Source organism: Gasterosteus aculeatus, chromosome 18 (assembly GCF_964276395.1).
Source record: "Gasterosteus aculeatus chromosome 18, fGasAcu3.hap1.1, whole genome shotgun sequence".
In the NCBI taxonomy this organism is placed as follows: domain Eukaryota; kingdom Metazoa; phylum Chordata; class Actinopteri; order Perciformes; family Gasterosteidae; genus Gasterosteus; species Gasterosteus aculeatus.
In genome coordinates this window covers 15,640,066-15,658,632 of record NC_135706.1, presented here as the reverse complement: position 1 = coordinate 15,658,632, position 18,567 = coordinate 15,640,066, and the positions used below count along the sequence as shown (strand labels likewise).

Here is an 18,567-nt window from a genome sequence, read left to right as displayed (position 1 = left end):
TTAATCCTCGGTTCCTGTCCTCGGCTTTAATCCCCTTCTCATCTGCCACGTGCACATCTGTCAGGTGTCTCTCACAGCGCCTTCTCTTCCTCCTCCTTTCACATCAGTGGCATAATAAACCGCTGTCCTGCTCCCCCCCCCCACATTCACGCTCATTTCCTCCTCATCCACGACGCTTCCTTCCTCTTTGAAACCGGTCCGGGGGAAAAAAAACGACACATTTCATGAGCCGATTGTTGTTTTTCCCTCAAATCCGGTGGAAGAAAATCCAATTTATTTCATTTGAGCTCTCTTCTGTGCAGCGGCATCTAAAGTGAAGGGCTGTAAAAGGACAAATTCCACTCACGTTTCCCTATTTTAACGAGAATGATAACTGTGTTCACATCGCAAAATCAACACTAAACAGAGCCTCTGGTGCATTGCTGTTTAAGTGTGCTGGCATTCTCGCAGGTGTGTGTGTGTGTGTGTGTGTGTGTGCGTTGAGGCGCTGACGTAGTGTTGAAACATCGCTCTGCCTCTGTAACTAATAGCATTTAATACGACGTTTACGAGCGGCGCTGTGATTTACGCCCGTGGTTCAGACCCCGCTGTGGACCTTAGTGGAATCGCATCTTTTCGCGCTCAGTTCATCTATTTAACGCTTAACATCTTCATTGAAATGCTTCACGTACTCTGTTTTTTTTAGAAAATGTGTAGGCTTGAATATTTTATTGGATTACTAAACCTTCCCTCGGGTTGCACAACACGCACTGCGCCTTTGAGCAGCAGTCATTTTCAACGATGCGCCGCTCACAGTCTGTTTGACCTTCCAGGCGCGACCTTTCTCAGCTCGAACCGCTTAAATGTTTGCGTGACCTCATTCGGCACAATGAGTAACGGAGAAGTGGGTTGTGAGCTCCTGACTCCTTCACAATAAAAGCCTCTGCAACAACCGGGCAGCACCTTCCAAGTGAAGCTTGCAGATCCGCTCAGACGGGGAACGATGGGGGTGAAGCGCAAAATTAGGCAGCAAGGGTGGAGGAAGTCCACTTGTAGGAGGCCCCGCAGGAAATGCAGGGCAGGGCAACAGCATGTGGGCACTGATAGGCGTCGTTACGGCACTTTGTAGGCCCGAATCGGGGAGGAGGGAGACGAAGAGGAGGAGGAGGAGGAGGAGCCGAGGAGGGAGAATGGAAGGATGGGCCAGATATGTCCCGGGGCACACGTGTTCCCTTTCAACCCCTGTCACACTCGTTTTCTCTCAAACACGAGGACGTGTGTGTGCACGGGCGCACTTTCACACACACACACACACACACGTTTGCACAAGCAGACACACAAAGGGGATGAAAGGGAAAGGTGCAGAGTGCAGGCGAGGGTGTTGCAAAGGGGAAAAACTCTGATTCAGATTTATTTGCTGCGTTGGAGAATGATGAATCACATCTCTCCACCATCCAAAATATCACACATGCACTCGGTTCCACGTGCTTAAAAAGAAAGATGCAAGAAAGCCCGGGAATGATCACCGCATGGAGCAAAACATGTTCCAGGACATTTAATGCCCCGCGCCTGGAAACCATTGCCGGACCTTTGCGTTCCCCGGCAGAGCACAAAGGCCAGAGTTCAGCCTGGTGATGAGGGGTGTAGTTTAAACGCATGCAGACAAACCAAACCAGCCGCCCCCTCCTAAATAAAAAGCCCTCAATCACTCACCCACGCAAATTGGGGGAGGGGTGGCCAGAGCTACACAACCGCCCCCGCACGCAAGAAAACGCACACAATAAAAACACAACTCCGTACACGCCCCCTCCCACACGCCGACAACATCTCATTCTCCCTAAATCTCATTTTAATCCTCATGCAAACGCAGGCAGACGTCCACCTGAGCTCTCTTGTTCATTACAAATCCAAAACACGATAAAACGACGGGAGCTAAAAAGGGGAACACGGCGTGCTCCCGAGCGCATCTCTGCATATGAATGACGCCGCTCATTTGAATACTTCTCATGTCAAGCTCTCCTTTGAGTCCGGGTCCCACACAGCCGCACGGGTTTCAAGCGCAAAGGGGTCTTTGTATTCCAAAAAGAGAGAGACAGAGAGAGTTAAAATGAAATAAAATCTGCACATCTAAGCATTACTGAGTCAAGGGAAAGGCAGACGTGTGTACGACAAGCAGCTGGTGGGTGTGATTCATCTTCCACAGCACGGTTTATGATGAGGTCCTTTTTGACCGCCGGGTCCCCATCCTGAGGACAGATGACCGTCTGAGAGAATCCGGTCATATATGAAGGGCAGATGGGGTTCCCTTCCTCCATCAGTCGTCTTTACATGCACCTCTCCCTCTCCCGACAGATGGACCCAGGAGAATACTGGGACGCCCCTAATCTGCCGATCTGCACGCACAACTGCAGACAAATGCGCTCACACACGTAAACACACACACACACACACACACACACACACCAGTATGCCTACATTCTCCACAGCCTGATCTGTTTTAGTAGAATACAGCAGCACAGAGGCGTTTTCGACCGCTCGCTCTCTACTTTAGAAACACCTCACACTCCTTTTCCTTTCCTCCCATTATGAATATAGAATCTGTTATTCACCACGTTAGTGGTTCTGTGAGCGAAGCGTACAGCTGAGGACTGACTATATTTGACGTTTTAAAAAGGTATATTTACACTTCCGAGCGCGGCACCGTATTATGAAACTTCCTTCAGTGAAAGCAAAGGAAGGCCGCACTTATCCACGATTAGTACTTGCAGATTGTGTGATATTTCTCCCACTCTGTGCACAGTCCACATGACATGCATTCAGCAATAGTCATTGAAATATAGCAGAATTTAGTTTAAAAATAGCACACGCATGAAGCGGGGTCCCTATATATTGTTACTTATTTTTTCAACCAACACAACCAATATTGCATTGGTAAATTTGTGTGGAATAAAGGGGAAAGTATACATATTTTAAAAAGTACTTTTGCCACATTTTGTCCGATTTATCTAATCCGACCTCAAACGTCGCATCATCTTCACGTCTACGGATCACAGAACGCTCACCCGCCGATTACCGAGATCAGACGACGTTCAGTGGGTCGTCGGCTTTTAGAGAGAACTTCAAGGAAATCGCACGCCCCCTAAATCTGCAATACGCTGCAGCGTTCATCTACACGCAATACCGTGAAACAACATGCGACCCGCATCCATTGTTTGCGTGCATTTAACATTTCGCCGCAAAATCCGCAGCCGCGCCGTGAGCGAGCGAGTCGTCCTCCCGATGCGCGCTTCGTGCCGTTCAATTGCGCGACATTATCGACGCAAATCCAAACGTCTAGCGCCGACAAAGAGGCCGTGCTTGCAAAACTTCTGTCAGCCGTGTTTGTGGAGCGGAATGTGGACCGATGGCAACTTTCTGCGGAGAGTGCGGGGAATTACACGCGGGTCGGGGATGTGTTTTTTCCCCCCTTTCCTCTCTCCCTGCACGGCGTGCACGAGTGCATTTCTTAATATTAGAATTACGCAGCGGTACCTGCAGACCACATAGCGGGACCGCCTGACGTTAAGTGCACGGCGAAAGTATTAAACGTGCGATTGCTGTTCAAATGCGCGTTGAGCGCATTGTGGACCAATCACAGGACGCAAGCGAACAAAGGAATCCTCTAATTTAAGAAAAAAATAAAATTACAGATTTACTTACGATTTCAGAGGATTATGAATGACAGTCGCCATTTTCCTTCACGACTGTAACGTAATATTCCAAATCTCGGTGTAGTTTGGGACCCTTAAGAAAAAAACACACACACAGCAGCCAATGCGGTCCTGCGCACTGTGCTCGCCACCAATGCAGCGGCAGCATGGAGACGGAAGGCGGGGCTTGAGAGTAATCTGTCAACATCAGTGTCCCGGTCCACACGGACCAGTGCAGTAATCAGTAGGTGGGATGAAATGCATTTGTCTTTATTCTAGTGGGAACGTCACGAATTAAAATAACAATATCAAACAGTTTGATGTGGTATTTTATTTTGTTTAATGCTTTTGTTTAAGTCTGTGCGGATATACGGTCTTTAATTGTATCTAGTATTTAATTGTTTCCGAGTAGGAGTTTCTAACGTCCATCCGTCAATCATCTAAAAAACAAACAAATTCCTACATTATTACACGTTACTTACGTTGTGACTGAAAGGTTTACAAAGAAAACAACCAATGACAGCCTCCAACGTCACAGGCTATTGTTAGCGGTCAGCCAATCGCTGACATTTGGAGGCGGGACAACACGGCAGGCACTTAGCAGTTAGCTCATTAGGTGCTCGGGCCAACTGTGAAATCGGTTTGAAACCAAAATAAAGCCAGTTTATATTCAACAGAAAACGTGTTTACGTAATACATTAAAACCGTCTGTTCGTTTACTCGTATTTAATGTCCACAAGTAATATGAACGTGTCGAGTAAGACGTGTAGTTAGTTAACGTCAGCTCAAGAAATGCTAACGACTGCGGCTTGCTAACCCAGCTAACAGGTAAACATGCGGCCACACACTAGTTCAAATACCGTCAAACGAGTCGGAAGTTAACGGGAGACGTGGCGTGAGGAGCCGTGCGGGCCGAGGGGATGAAGAAGTGGAACTGGCGAGACGGGCAGCGACCACACAGGCGACGAGGGGCCGGTCAGCGCCAAGGATGGTACAGAGGCAACCGACACCGGTCCTCACAGGACGAACAGCGGTAACGTTCAGGGTACATTTTGGGGTTTCGGTTTTTTTATTTTTTAAAGTGACGTTAATCAGTACCGGCCAACGCGGGCTCTGCTTGCAACGTCAGTAAGAGTGGGTCTCTGTTCACAGCACTGGACACAATAATGCACGGCCACCCTCGAGAGCACCTCAGAGGAGGTTGGAGAACCAGTCCGCCTCCTCCTCGTCCCCTTCCTCCCCCCCACCGTCCTCTTCCTCCTCTCAGACCAGCAATGCTGCTCCAGGTCAGTGCAACACCGCACCGGTCCCTCTCCATCACTCAGATCCCCCCGGTGACAGCCAGGACGCCTAACCGGCCCCTGCCACACAATACTCATGTAGCACAGCACCTTATTGTGTCACCTGTAAATAATCACGCGTGCAGCTTGAACCGGGAGAAATGCATTGGATGGTCAATGTTCCATCGCCCCCGTTGTGTTGCCAGAGCTGCCTGGTTTCTACTTCGACCCTGAGAAGAACCGCTACTTCCGCCTGTTGCCCGGACACAACAACTGTAACCCGCTGACCAGGGAGATGTTGCAGAAGAAGGAAAGAGAGCAGCAGAGAAACAAGATGCTCGCAGAGGATGAAAAGCCCAGAAAAGTCAGTTTTGTCGTGAGCTGGAAATAGTTTTTCAAAGCGCCTTTGCCTCTGCGTGCTTTGGCTCACCGCGTGCTCGGGTTTAACGACGTGTCACCTTCTTCTTAGAAAGCACCAAGAACCGGACTGAACACTTTGCTGCTGCTGCAGAAGAGACACCTCGGCATGCTACCGGAGCACTCTTACAGCAGGTACCGTGTCACACGGCTGTGTACACATCTGTCCACATCTGTATCACCGCAGCTGAAATACATTCCACTGTAACTTTAATGATGATCAGTTCTGCATGTGTAGAGGGAGCTTTCTTTGGAGCCTCTAACAATGATGGAAATCTATTTTGACAAGTGGTAGGAATGCAAAAAGGCAGTCAAAATATGTCCATTAAAGAGGAGGAGTGTTTCCTCTGCAGATGGTTGTGGTGGTTGTTAACATGGTTACTGTGCGTCTCCAGGCTGGTCCACGAGGTGAAGGTCAGTGGAATGAAACGCCACAAACTGGAGATCCAAAGCACGGACAGCAGCAACCCCGACACGGACAACTTCCGCCTCATCGTGGTGAGATCACGGACGCCGCAAACACGGCGCCGGGCCGCATAGATTCTGCACAAACACATTTTCTACTTAAAGTGAAGTGTTCCTCCCTCTTGTTCCCCATCATCGTCCCCAGGGGGACTCTGCATGCGAGCGCGTGTTCACAGTCAACGACGTGTCACACGGCGGCTGCAAGTACGGCATCATGAACTTCAGCAGCAGCAGCCGGGGATCTTTGTCCGTGGAGATGTGCGACAACCTCTACTTCACCAACCGCAAGGTGGGAGTGACTCACGGGAGCACTCACTGCACCACCTTACATTTCACGGAAAGCTTTTGTATCGTATCAAGCTCTTTTTCTAAATGTGTTTCAGGTGAATTCCATCTGCTGGGCCTCGGTCAACTACCCGGACTCACACGTCCTGTATCCTTCATCTTTCGTGGTGAGCTTAGGCAGCATGCGTGTCCCATAACACCGTAAAAGCTTAGGAGTCCCGGGCTGTCTGTGTATCCCTTGACGGCGCCGACTGTCAGGCTGTGCCTGGTTGGAGCAGCAGACACCCCCGGCTGCGTCAGTTTGCTTCCTGCTTCCCTTTTCAGCAACTCCAACCCAGGTGGGGAAAAAAAAAATACATCTAATGTTGGCATTGTTTGTTTACAACCTCCCTAATAACATTTCTCCTCTTTTCTCAGATCAGCCCGGGATGCTGTGCAGCTTTAAGATCTCCTCAGCCTGGTCTTGTGCTTGGTGCCTCAACCCCCAGTTTGACAAGACCTTCAGCACTGGTCTGTGCATCCATCATCCACAGCTTCCCACTCATGATCCAATAGGCCATTCATAATCAAATGACCATAAAAATCCTCTTCTGTCGGGCCGTGCAAGGGCTTGTTTGCATTGCACACTTTTTTTGGGTGTTGAACCGTTTTTTAAGTCACATTCAAATTAATTGGACAGAAAAAAAATACTGCTTGCTTGCTTTACAACAATTAAAAGAAGTTTCTCTCTGTGAATTTCTATACCAATTCAAGTGTTATCACATGTGTTGCCAGGTCTTTCTCGTAGGGTGATCGTGAAAGATGCCGAGACGGGCCGGACGCAGACGTACAGCACCGGCAGCGACGTCTTGGCTCAGCAGTTTGCCCTGAGAGTGAGTCGCCTGTCGCATGAGTCCACTTTGAACACGCTCCTGGAAGATGTCTCTTCAACCACGACCGAGCACGATGTAAGAAAGAGAAAAGAAAAGGCCAGGCGAGTAAACCGCCTGCTTGTTCCTAAGGTCCCCGTGCTGTTTAACGGTTGCCGATCAGGGGAGATCTTCAGCCTGGACCTGCGTCAGCGAAGCCGCCGAGGTCAAAGCTGGAAGGCCAGCCGCTTCCACCAAGAGTCGGCCATCACGTCCGTACGCGTCCTCCAGGACGACAACTACCTGCTCGCCGCTGACATGCTGGGCCAGGTCAGGTTCATCGGCTTAGTAGAAAATGGACAATGAAATCCTTAAAAATATCTGTATTATATATTTTAACCCGCGTGGATTTGTACGTTTTCTTCGTCCACGCACAGATTAAGCTGTGGGATGTGCGAGCGACAAAGCCAGTACAGGAGTACAAAGGGCACCACAATGAGCATGCCTACCTTCCTATCCAAGTCAACGAGCCCGAGGGGCTTTTGTTAGCAGGTAGGAGAGGACAACGTTCAACTTTTATCAACATACCGTTAAAAGAAAGAAGTAGTTTTCAGCCAAAACGCTCCTTTTGCTCTCGTGTCCTTTCCCCAGTCGGTCAGGATTGCTACACGCGGTTATGGAGCTTAAAGGATGGCCAGCTGCTGAGGACTATCCCATCCCCCCATCCGGCCGCAAACGACCTGATCCCCAGCGTGGTCTTCTCCTCCAAGCTGGGGGGTTGCAGGGGGCTCCCTGGCCTGCTAATGGCCGTCAAACACGACCTTTACTACTTCCCTTACAACACGGACTACCAGGAAGCAGCGGAGCAGCCGGGAAACGTCTCCTAGGAAAAGATTGGGAACTCTTCTTCTCACTGATCATTTCTTAAGGGAACCATGTTTTTTTTTTTTTGCCAACTTTATGGATGGTGTTCTATTTCATATGTATTCTGTAATAGAAAAGGTTTTCGTCAGTATGCCGTTAATTTCCACAAGGCAGCACTGAACTTTGACCTCAGAGGAGAAGCAATGGAGTCTCAGGGGAATGTTACTTTTTGACCCACTTTGTGCCGAAAGGTGGAAGCGCCACATGAGTGCGTACAATTACTCTTTCTGAAATCTTTACAAAGCAAAGTGCTCTTACTGATGGCGTGATTGAGTTTGATTTTTGACATGATTCAGGACGTCTCTGATCCCAATTTTAAAAGCAATATTTTATATCAGCACATTTTCGTATTGCCGTTCAATGAAGATTCTATTTAAAAAGAAGAGTAAACGCTGTCTCTTGCTTTGTACTTGCTCCTAAATGACACACACACACACACACAGAGTTTATGCATTTTAATACATACTATATGATCATAAAGTTATTGATTCATTCTTTGTGACATCAGTATTCATTGAAGGTCTCTGAAATAGGAACAATGGCGATGGTTCACTGATTCAGATAAGTGATATTTCAGTTGCCATAGTAACCAAACTAACAGTCACTTGAATAAAAGCAGAGATGCCGTCGGGTCTCAGCAGGGTTCAGTCACAAGCGTTTGTCTGATAAACGCTCGGTACAGCCTCAGACGAGAACTAGCTACACCGCATGAGTTGGAAGACTTAAAAGATTTCGACTTTAGATTTTTTTTTCCTGGTTTGAGGAACCAGCCTCAAAGATGGGTTCAAGTCTTTTCCGGACCATGTTGCCATGTGAGCTAGCCACTCCTTTAAAGCAATTCCTGTTGCATTTTACACCCCGTACAGTCAGATTTGTAAGCGTTTAATAATTTTAACAGTTAAAAAAAATGTCCTATGAAAGAATCCCCCCATATGTATATTATTTCAAATTGAAACAATGCGTTTAGCGTTATCAAGGCTGTTCTGATGTCATCTGAACAGGATTACGTAAGAAGAAGAATAAGGAGGAAAGCTACGTAAATCTGCTCCAACAAGCTCCACCCATTTCCCCCCTGGAGTTGATCCCGAATGCTTCATCGGGGCAGAAAAATGCATCCTTGGAACCAGTTAATGATGCACAGTCGGTACTTATTAAACAGTTCACACATGTAGCCCCGGACTACAAAAGGTGCTAATCGTACTAGCGTGTCGCACTGGGGAGGGATTGTCAAAGGGGTTCATTTTAAAAAGGATCACAAAAGAGTTACACAACATTTTGCCTGAACTCAATTGCAAGCAAGCAGGTACAACACTCCCTCTCGTCTTTTATCTCCCCTCTCTTCTTCATATTCACGTCTCACACAGACGGATATTCTTCACAGTGTAAAATATAGGCAGATTATAGCGAAATAGTCAAGGGACAACGTTGGAGAAACAGCAAACCTGCCACGGGGCGTCCAGGTGCAGCTGAGGACGCCACTAAAGAGACCGGAGGGAACTCAAGCACTTAGAGCCACACGTCAAAACGTCGACACTTCCCGTTTTCACAAGAAGCCCCCCCACCCCCCGGCCGTCCTCCTCGTCCTCGTCCTGCTAAAGCTCCCCGACTTTCTGGCTGCAGCCGCTGCAGACCCTCACCGGGTGGTCCCACCCGCGGGACGGCACGGCGCGGCGCCCCTGGGAGCAGTCGTCGCACACTCCCTGGCCACAGGCGCGGCAGTGGTGGATGTGGAGACGCGGGGAGAACTCCCTCTGGCACTCGCTGCAGGAGCGGATGTCCTGATCCGGGACCCAGTAGGCCGGCCGGGCGGCGTCCTTCACCAGGCCTGGACGGGAAGCAGTAGTTAGAAATGATCTAACCCCTGCGTGGGTTCCGACGACGCGGCCCGGACGCGGTGCTCACCGAGAGGTATGTCGATGGCGCCCACCACCGCCCCTAAAGTGTTCTGGACCACCTCCCCAACCCTCCTGGCTATGAGGGTGCCCCCCTCCTCCTCCAAGGCAGCATCCAGCAACTCTGCAACAGGGGAAGCGCGCTCACATTTAACGGATAACAGTTAAAACAGAACATCACATGGGACATTGGGGGGGAGGAGTTTACCAGTCGGGATCCCCCTGTTGTGGAAACACGCGTCGCAGACCCGGACCGGCGCCAGCCCCCAGCCCCTCTCGGGGACCGGCCGGGTTTTTGAGGAGCAGGACTCGCAGAAGCCCTCCCCACAGGCACGACAGTGGTGCTTGGCGTCGTTGGGTTGGAACTCTTCCGCACATTTGTGGCATTTCTGCAATCAGACATCGACCATCAGCTGCCACGCTGCACAATTTTGGGGAGGTGTTTTCAAATGCAGCATCCAAGCAACAACGTTAGTTTGTGGATTTTAGGTGCACCAGGATAAGAGAGTTGGGCTTCCAGTAGGTCGGAGCGATCTGGTCCGTCAGCCAGGAGGTGACTGCTTTGGCGGGCGTCACGCTGAGTTCCGACACGGACTGAGAAATGTATTTGACTCCATCCAGCAACCTCTGGCCCGCGTTGTTGTTGTCCTTCAGAAAGCCGTTAGACTGAAAGGAGAAGAACCTGCATGTTAGGGTTAATCGGTCAATGCAGAGTCTCATTCAGGGGGGGGGGGGATTCACTGTGGACTCACGCCAGGCCAGATGTGCTGGATCTCCGTTCTGACCACGGTTTCCACTGGATCCTGGTTTCCATACCAGTACTGCCTGCTTCTGTAGATCACTGCACAGTTGGGGCACTCGATTACGTAGCTGAACAAAAAAAACAAACACAAAAAACAAATGGCTCAGCTCCTTCAGCAAAGGGGAGGAGATTATCCATTAGCCTTCGCTCTTTCTGTTGTTGCAGGTGTGAACTGGCAAACAGTTCCAGGGTTAATCAGTCAGCGTGGTTACATGGATTCCAATAACTGGCTCAGTCGGACTGAAATCGAATGATGCGTTTCATGTAAACACCTTTGTTCGACTACGTGCGGTCCGACTACGACCCGACTAACACCCCTGGATAACTCCGATCCGGTTGGTAGTTCGACTATTGCGGCATGTAACGGTGAATCGGATGAGGAACTGGATGCTTGAGATCCCGACGGCGTCTTCTCTCCGTTATCAAATCGCTGTGCTCCTATTAGCATCACGCACAGACAGTAAAGGGACGTAGCTTCACCTTGCTCTCCGCTCGCCATCTTTCTCCTAATGTTGATGTTGTTGTTGTTGATGTTGTTGTTGGTTGTTGTTGGTAGTGGTGAAGAGGTCAAGCGGAAATGGCTGTATCACGACTAGTTGTAATGAAAACAGCGCCACCTATCGTATTGGATGTGACGTGCTTTCGGCCAATGATTCGATTCATTCACTGCCATGTATATTGGGATAATAGCACCTCCCCCCGAAAGAGAGCACAGTCCGACTAAGCAAAGATTACAATTATACCATCATGGTTTACATGATGGTATATGATGGTACATGATGGAGCCACGTCCAAAGGGCTTGGTGGTAGCTGGACTCACCCGGACCAGGCGTAGATGGCCAAGCCAAACCACGGCGAGTCGGACGACGCCGTCGTTTTGGGAACCACTTTGACCTCCTTCCCTCCCTCGTAGCAGGCCTGAGGAGTTCAGCACAGACACTCAGAGCCTCGTTGCGCAGGCGAGGATTCGACACTCTGGGCTCGTACTCGCCTTGCAGGTGAAGATGCGGTTGTCGCACTGTGCGGAGTAGCGGCAGCGATGTTTGGCTTCGTGGCCGAGTCCCTCTTTGAGGTGATTCATGCTCCTCTTACAGCCCGAACTGAAAGTCAGAGACAAAAGGCAGGAAGGTTTGTGTTGATTCAATCACAACGGAGAGAAGCGCTTTGCAGCCGACCCAAGTGGGGAGGATCTGCTTTGTACGGAGTGCACTTCTCACGTTCAAAGCGGTATCATTGATAGATCCACCAGGAAATGACATAGAAATACAATTAGCTAACATTCCCTTTTTTAATATTTCTTTCAAAATGGCTATTTCCTCGTCACTAATTCAGTAAACCTGAGAAGGCCTTGTTGTGACTCGTGGAGAAGTGCTATGCCCACTTAAGCAGTGTGAAAAGTAAAAAGGATGAGAATGTTTAGGTATGTGAAAAGTCCTTTTGGTCATCAATTCAAACGTTTCGGGAACTGTGACAGAACGGAAAGGGACACGTACCCACAGCTGAGGCAGAGGCTGGAGCAGGTAAAGTACTCGTCTGGAAAGAAAGAGTTACTGGCCATGTGCTCATCTGAAATGTCCCCGCTGAAGCGCTCGCTCAGGGCCTGAAGGAAGCAGCCGGGAGGAGACGGAGGGTCAACAACGTTCACCTTCCATGTTGACATTCACACGTTGGTAGTGTGTACGCGCACGTTACGAGGTGCCCAATGGGCATCGGTTTACGTCCCACATTTCATCCCACCTGCAGAGCTTTGTAGACGACGCTGGCGGAGCGCGGCGAGCGGGTGGTGTTGTTGTCCAGCTGTTGCTCCAGGCTGCGCAGCAGACCGCAGAAGTCCGTGGGAGGGTTGTAGGTCCGGGTTCCGCGGTACTGGATGGAGCTGAACGCGTCCGGGAACAGGCCGAGCTTCCTGAAACGCTCCTGGAGAAGACGCTCTGCCGAGTCGGACGGTTTGTCTGGAGGTGGAAAAGAGTCCAACGGAGAGAGAGTCCAACACGGGGTCCAACAAACTGTCCAAAGAATGAAAAGGGGACTGACTGATGTACCTGATCCGAGTAACTTGGTGTGCACGGTCTCATGGAAGATGATCACAGCGGGGCCCAGCGTGGACAACGGGACGTCCAGACCACAGCGGGCGGTCGTCGCCTTCAGCTCCCTGGTGAAATGTTTCAGGTAGGCGTCGGACGCATCACCGAGGAACTTGAAGAGGTCGTCGTGGAGACGGTCGGCATGGGTTCGGTAGATGACCACATCGCAGATGGCCAGGACTTTGAGGAGCAGGCGTGTTCGCTGACCTTGATTTGCTCCTGATGAGTGAAAGGTAAAAATGTGTGTTAAATGAGGGAAGCATCTCCTCCCTACCTCAGTTTATTTCACTACATTAAGCTTTTCCATCGTTTGCGTCGCACCAGCGCCGAGCAGTCCTTCCGTGTCGATGACTACCACTCGGTGCACCGGGTCCATGGCTGCCCACACGCCCACTGTGCAGGACTCCTGGGTGGGGGAGGTCTTGAACACCTCTCGTCCAAGGAAAAACGTGTGGTTCAGGGTGTGGGACTTGCCCTCGCCGGTGTTTCCAAATATGGAGACCACTTTGAGGAGCTCGTCTGACCTGCAGCCCAGTCTGCTCACAAAGTCGTCCTCGTCCTTCACCTGAGAATCCACAGATCAGCCCCATCAGCACGACATCTCCAAAAAGTAACTATTTCAAATAATGGACAGTGTTTTACCTGCATCTCCTCCCTCTCGTCCACCAAAAGGAAGCTGCACACCTTCTCCAGCTCGGCCTTCAGGGTCTCCATCTGCGACTCGGCAGAAGCCACGCTGTCATCCCGGGAGGCGTTGGCGGGCGGGTAAGGGGTCAGAGGGTGCTTCCTCTTGTTGACCCCGCCGTGGGTGCGCTTTTGGCAGTCCAAACACAGGTTGATCTTGCAACCCTGGCAGCGCACCGCCGCCCTGAGCCGCCCGCCGCCGTCCCCTTTGCACGAGTCACAGAAAGGAACGTGGCCCGGCGCGATCCGAACCCGGTCGTGGTTCCTCATCCGCTCCTGGCGATGGAGCTCCAGTTCGCAGCGGGCGCACTGCAGGCTGCCGCATTCGTCGCACTCGAACGCCGCCTCGTCCGAACCCCCGCAGGCGTAGTTCTCCTGGCAGCCCGGGGCCGCGCTCGTCCCCTTACCTGCGGCTGCACCTTGGCCACTCATCGCGAGGCTCCACCGGTCTCTGGACGAGTTACCCCTCGGCAGGCGGGGACCACCTTGGATTGCGACAGAAGAAAACAAAATTGTGACGCGCTCAGTGTGACCAGATGTGATGTAACGTTAACCTTCATGTTGAAATTCTCCAAAGACAAAAAAAAGCTAAATTCGCTCAGAGGCAAAACGTGACAGACGTGTTAAACCGGGGGGGCTTAATACCGGTTTCCGACAATGTGCCGGCAGTAAAGTAAAGAACAGGCAACAATGTCAGAATAGTGCATGAGAAGAATGACTTGATGTTTACTACACTTTGCTTGCTAACGTTAGCTGCGCGCGCATTTGTTCCCGTCTTGTTGTGGTTCTGCTCCAGCTGATTCAAAAAGTAACTCAATAGGCTTTTAGAGCAAGTACGTTCTGACACCCAGTGACGCGATGCTTTATCCGATCACTGGCGACACAAAGAGGCACACACATCGGTTTCTAACGACTGACCTAGCAGCAGTGGGGACAGTCCGAGGGACGTCGACGGGCCAAAACGCCGCCGAAACACAGTCTACGACCGGACACGTTTACCGTGACGCACCGCAGCGACGGTCGACGCGCACAGCTAACGTTGTGGAGAAAGGTAGCCCGCCGAGCTACTCTGTGTCGGTCAGAACCCTGTCGATGTTGTTGCTTTCGCGTCAGCTGGTCGGCTTGTTTTTATCCAGAGTTCAAAGGTCATCAAAACGCATAATGCATCTTGGGAAATGAAGGACTTGGACTCAAGAAAAAGGACGAGGGTCTTATCTGTGATTTTCTGAACGGTTGAACATATATCTGATAAATATACTAACTGATACTCCTGTTATGTGTTCGAAATGCAGTTTTATATTATCTACAAGGCTACTACTACGAATGGAGTCGATATGTTGACAACATGCCAACCGTTACCCACAATGCTTTGCAACGTTTACCATTTGTGACCCTGGAGTACAACAACGTTTATACAAAGTCGTAGACAGTGAGTTGATTTATATACAGCGTGTTAATAAATATTTTAGCTTCATATATGTTTCATTACTAACACTAATTAAATTGAATATTTAAATGGATGGTTATTGCAGAACTGGCCAAGCGACAGGCCCCGCCCCCTTCCTCGATTCTAGTAACTATAACAACAACCAACCGGTGTAGCTAACGCGACCAGTGCAGTCTTGGGAATATGCGATAGTTTTGACGTCCCGTTTTTTAAAATCTTATATTCAAACTGGAATTATTTAATTAACATCGTATTCGCATGCATCATTTACCGTCCAGGAACTCGTCACTCTACGTCTTCATATGCGCCTGACCTTGCCAGAGCCCGAAGCTAGCTCGATGCTATCCCGTTTGGAGTGTTAAGCTAACTAACATTAGCTGTGTGAGTCCGCTCGCCTTTTCCTCTGCTCAGCCCTGTTTTAGTTGCGTTCATGATGGAGGACGAAGCCTTCACCGACATCAATGGCAAAACCATATCTCTGGACTGCCAGAGTCACTCCAGCCTCTGCAGGGAGTTCACAGTCAGCGTCCCCAAAGTGTCCATCGGGAAGGTGTTGGTGTACACCTGCTGTGTTTGGCTTCTGGCATACGCGGTTTTCTGCTTCACAGAGGTGAGACAAACGAGTCGAACACTTATCCATGTGTCCATTCGGCTAAATACTGACTATGCCAAAAATCGAGGACATTTCTTTACACACTAAGTGCATGTTAATGATGCATCTAATACGGTCAGCTGACCCTATCATAACCACAGAAGTACAGAAATACTTATTGTATGAGAGCATCAACAGTCAGTCATATTGACACAATATTGTTGTCAGGGCAATCAGTCCACTATAAATGTTGTTTGTGTTTGCAGCACACAAAGCAGGAACAACTTGCTTGTTTTGATTGTGTTGAATCACAGCAACTTTACTTTACAAAATATTGTTGATGCTCTCGTATATCAATAAATTGACATGATCTGTGTGTTTTTGTTTTGCAGTATATTCTCTTTTTTTACACTGTACAAGATCTACACGCTGAACGCCTTCTCTCTCTCTTTCTCTCCTGCAGAACACAGCTGTTCTGTCCAGTGCGATCATCGTCACCCTGGTTGGCATGATGCTTCACATCCACTTTGTGAAGGTAGACCACGAGTCGCTGATCGTCATCCGCTCGCTGGGCATACAGATGTCCTCCAGCTACGCCTCAGGCCGTGAGACCACCACCTTCATTGAGATGAGCAAGATCAAGGATATCGTCATCAATGAAGCTATTTACATGGTAAAGAAAGACTGCAAATTCTCATTTTCCCATTATTATTTCATTTTATCTACTAAAGTCATGTCAGTTTATAGTTTTGTAACGATATGTCTAATACTTGAATTTCAGCATCAAATCATCTACTACCTTTGTGTGCTGCTGAAGGACCCATCAGAACCTGAGGCAGTGTCCAGTGTTGTGCCCTTGTTTCAGGTGAGGTTGAGGGCTGTTTCTTGTCCACCTCCTGTATGAAGGCTTTTAATACACACAGTGTCATTTGCAGGAACTCGTTGATAACCTAATTTTTTTTTCTTTCATATTTCAGAGTTCAAAGCCAAGACTGAACTGCTTAGTGAAAGTTTACAAAAGCTGTCAGGAGATACTTTCAAAGTGCTGATGACATACAACTCGTATGTTTGCAATGTTTCTGATCATTCAGGATGTTTTTAATACTTCTTTGTACTCTTAATTTAATTTTAGTGGATGGAAGCAAGAAGCTGGTAGTTTTTCTTGATTTCATTAACAGTGTATTTTTCACTCCTTTTCTTACCTTTTTATTGTGAATGTAATCTGTCGGATACAAAATCAAGTTAAATTTTGTAATAATTTCACGTGGTACTTTGTTGTTCAGTTACTTTGATAACAGACTTCTTAAACCTAAAGAGCCAAACCTTTTAACTGGCATTGACTTATTTGTGCATTTCCATTTTTTCCTATTTATGCCAAAGTCTGTATTTTGCATAAATTCCCACACTGTATTTTTGATTAAAGAAAATAGTTTTAACATAACACAATCCATATTGTTCCTACGTATTTTCCATCTCTGTTAGATGCTGTATCCTTTGTTTGATGTTTTTGAGGATCTTTACTTTCCCTCCCCAGCAGGGGGCAGCAACACACTTTACTCCAGCTCACGCGTCAGGCAAACTTATGTAAATTTAATTCATGGATCAGTCCACGGTGACATAAGAAACCGGTTTGTTGCTCCTGTTTGTACACAGAAAGCTTTAGACAAAAGACTGACGGGAAAAAACTAAATATATTTAGTTCAGGCGTAATATATAAAACATACATCATAAATAAACATTCACACCTTATTCCTTAAATACAAATATGTTCAAAAGTACACACAGCTCCAGGTCTCAGAGGTGCTTGCTCACTGTTACCTCATTCTTCACCGTGATACTTTAGCAAACCGCTTTCGGTACTCTGGTACCTGACAGACCGAACAACAATGACGCAGGTTGTGTCGAGTTCAGAATGCGCACACAGAGCTGCAGAGGAGTGACCGCTCGATGAGTTGCTTCAACTACATCTGTGGTGACCTCACACTGCTTTTGGTACCGTAACCTTCTTGTTACCTGTGCCTGAATTCATTGTTTTTCCGGTTGTTACCTTGTCGCCATAAGAAGGATTATGCAACAAAACGCATCTGGAGTCAGAGTAGCGTTCTGTGGAAATGCAATGCTTGCTGTAAAGGGCCGCTGCTTGATTTTAATTGCTATCTAAATATAAAAGTGAGAACAATAGAAGCATGTGCTCACTGCTTGGAATACACGGTTTACCTCCTGCTTGTAAAGAACGTTTAATGGATCTCCATTTCCCACAGTTTAAAGTCGATAGTCCTCCTTTTCACCTCCCTGTTTACCCCTCCAGGCCTCGTTCCACCCCTCCCATTCTAATTCTGCACGACCATCTGCAGCTCCGGGTCAGAGCCGTGCGCGTGAACCCCCGCAGAACAAGCAGAAGGGTGCGACTTTCACGGGGGCCGAAGGCGTCACGCCGCTGTGAAGAGTGGCCCTCTGACAGCATAATGGTCCCTCCTGGAGGTGTGAAACGGCCAGGGAGCAGGCGGAGGAGAAGCCTGGGAGTGACCAGTAGTGACACCTCAGGCCTCATAAACCCAGACCCCCCCAACTCCCCCCCAACTCCCTCCCCTCCTGGGACTAAATCATAGGGAGTGAAGAGGATTGATGGGCCAAGGACACAGTGGGCCTTTCTTCAGATGGAGGTGTGGACTCTTAATTACCTCGGATGTAATTAAAGGCACATTAACTTTTGTGCTTCCCCTGTTGTGTTTCTGCGAATGGTTTGAACTTTGCGAGGAACCTTTTCCGTCGCTCTTATTATTTTTTTTTTTTTCCAGTCGTTATCGAAATGCTTATCACCTGCACACGAATCGATCGAATGATCAAATCGCCATCTTGATACAATTGAGTTGCGATGTAGTATCCCGTACCCACCATTAGTCACGCGTCTCTATTGGATAGTTAAATCAGTTAATCTGACTATTGTACGGGGAGTTACGGGCCCTGCAACCGCCGCACTGCTTTTACATACACGCAGTGTGTTGAACTGGACAAAATAAATATACATATAAACTGTTACCTGGAATCGTGATGAAGGTGAAACCCAAACCGATGATGTCGCGATCGTCTTCTCAGTTACTGGCTGGCAGATGTTTGAAATGTTTGAAATGCGCCTGTTTACGGACCAACCGTTCCACGCGGGCAGGTGGAACCTGAAG

The 18,567-nt window shown here is 48.8% G+C and overlaps 4 protein-coding genes and 1 long non-coding RNA gene across 6 annotated transcripts in view; 2 read left to right on the top strand and 3 right to left on the bottom strand.

Annotated features, from left to right (window-relative positions):
- The window catches only part of dpf3 (double PHD fingers 3), a 15,513-nt gene extending 10,813 nt beyond the window's left edge, over positions 1–4,700 (bottom strand). Inside the window, exon 1 of one of the 2 annotated variants that reach the window (XM_040161523.2) lies at positions 3,679–4,700. In XM_040161523.2, the coding sequence (XP_040017457.1) occupies positions 3,679–3,710 (32 nt within the window). In that variant the 5' untranslated portion in view covers positions 3,711–4,700. The remainder of the gene's footprint in view (positions 1–3,678) is intronic. The other variant, XM_040161524.2, reaches the window with a different exon arrangement.
- wdr21 (WD repeat domain 21) lies at positions 4,227–8,383 on the top strand. Its single transcript, XM_040161522.2, has 13 exons — positions 4,227–4,701; positions 4,821–4,954; positions 5,155–5,312; positions 5,418–5,500; positions 5,761–5,863; positions 5,976–6,119; positions 6,214–6,263; positions 6,374–6,453; positions 6,533–6,625; positions 6,890–6,987; positions 7,117–7,293; positions 7,401–7,515; positions 7,615–8,383. The coding sequence occupies exons 1-13, from the start codon at positions 4,589–4,591 to the stop codon at positions 7,848–7,850; spliced, it is 1,584 nt and encodes a 527-aa protein (XP_040017456.1). The 5' UTR covers positions 4,227–4,588; the 3' UTR covers positions 7,851–8,383.
- zfyve1 (zinc finger, FYVE domain containing 1) lies at positions 8,328–14,667 on the bottom strand. Its single transcript, XM_040161521.2, has 13 exons — positions 14,268–14,667; positions 13,308–13,834; positions 12,987–13,230; positions 12,624–12,884; positions 12,319–12,533; positions 12,075–12,181; positions 11,573–11,681; positions 11,402–11,499; positions 10,532–10,649; positions 10,275–10,445; positions 9,988–10,168; positions 9,790–9,903; positions 8,328–9,712 (listed from the first exon to the last, which is right to left on the bottom strand). The coding sequence occupies exons 2-13, from the start codon at positions 13,779–13,781 to the stop codon at positions 9,480–9,482; spliced, it is 2,325 nt and encodes a 774-aa protein (XP_040017455.2). The 5' UTR covers positions 13,782–13,834; positions 14,268–14,667; the 3' UTR covers positions 8,328–9,479.
- pigh (phosphatidylinositol glycan anchor biosynthesis, class H) lies at positions 14,471–16,829 on the top strand. The gene is made up of 4 exons (XM_078093635.1): positions 14,471–15,406; positions 15,852–16,061; positions 16,170–16,253; positions 16,366–16,829. The coding sequence occupies exons 1-4, from the start codon at positions 15,227–15,229 to the stop codon at positions 16,435–16,437; spliced, it is 546 nt and encodes a 181-aa protein (XP_077949761.1). The 5' UTR covers positions 14,471–15,226; the 3' UTR covers positions 16,438–16,829.
- On the bottom strand, positions 15,767–18,567 carry LOC144389400 (uncharacterized). The gene is made up of 3 exons (XR_013453414.1): positions 18,429–18,567; positions 16,188–16,295; positions 15,767–16,006 (listed from the first exon to the last, which is right to left on the bottom strand). It is a non-coding gene; the product is annotated as an uncharacterized LOC144389400 (long non-coding RNA).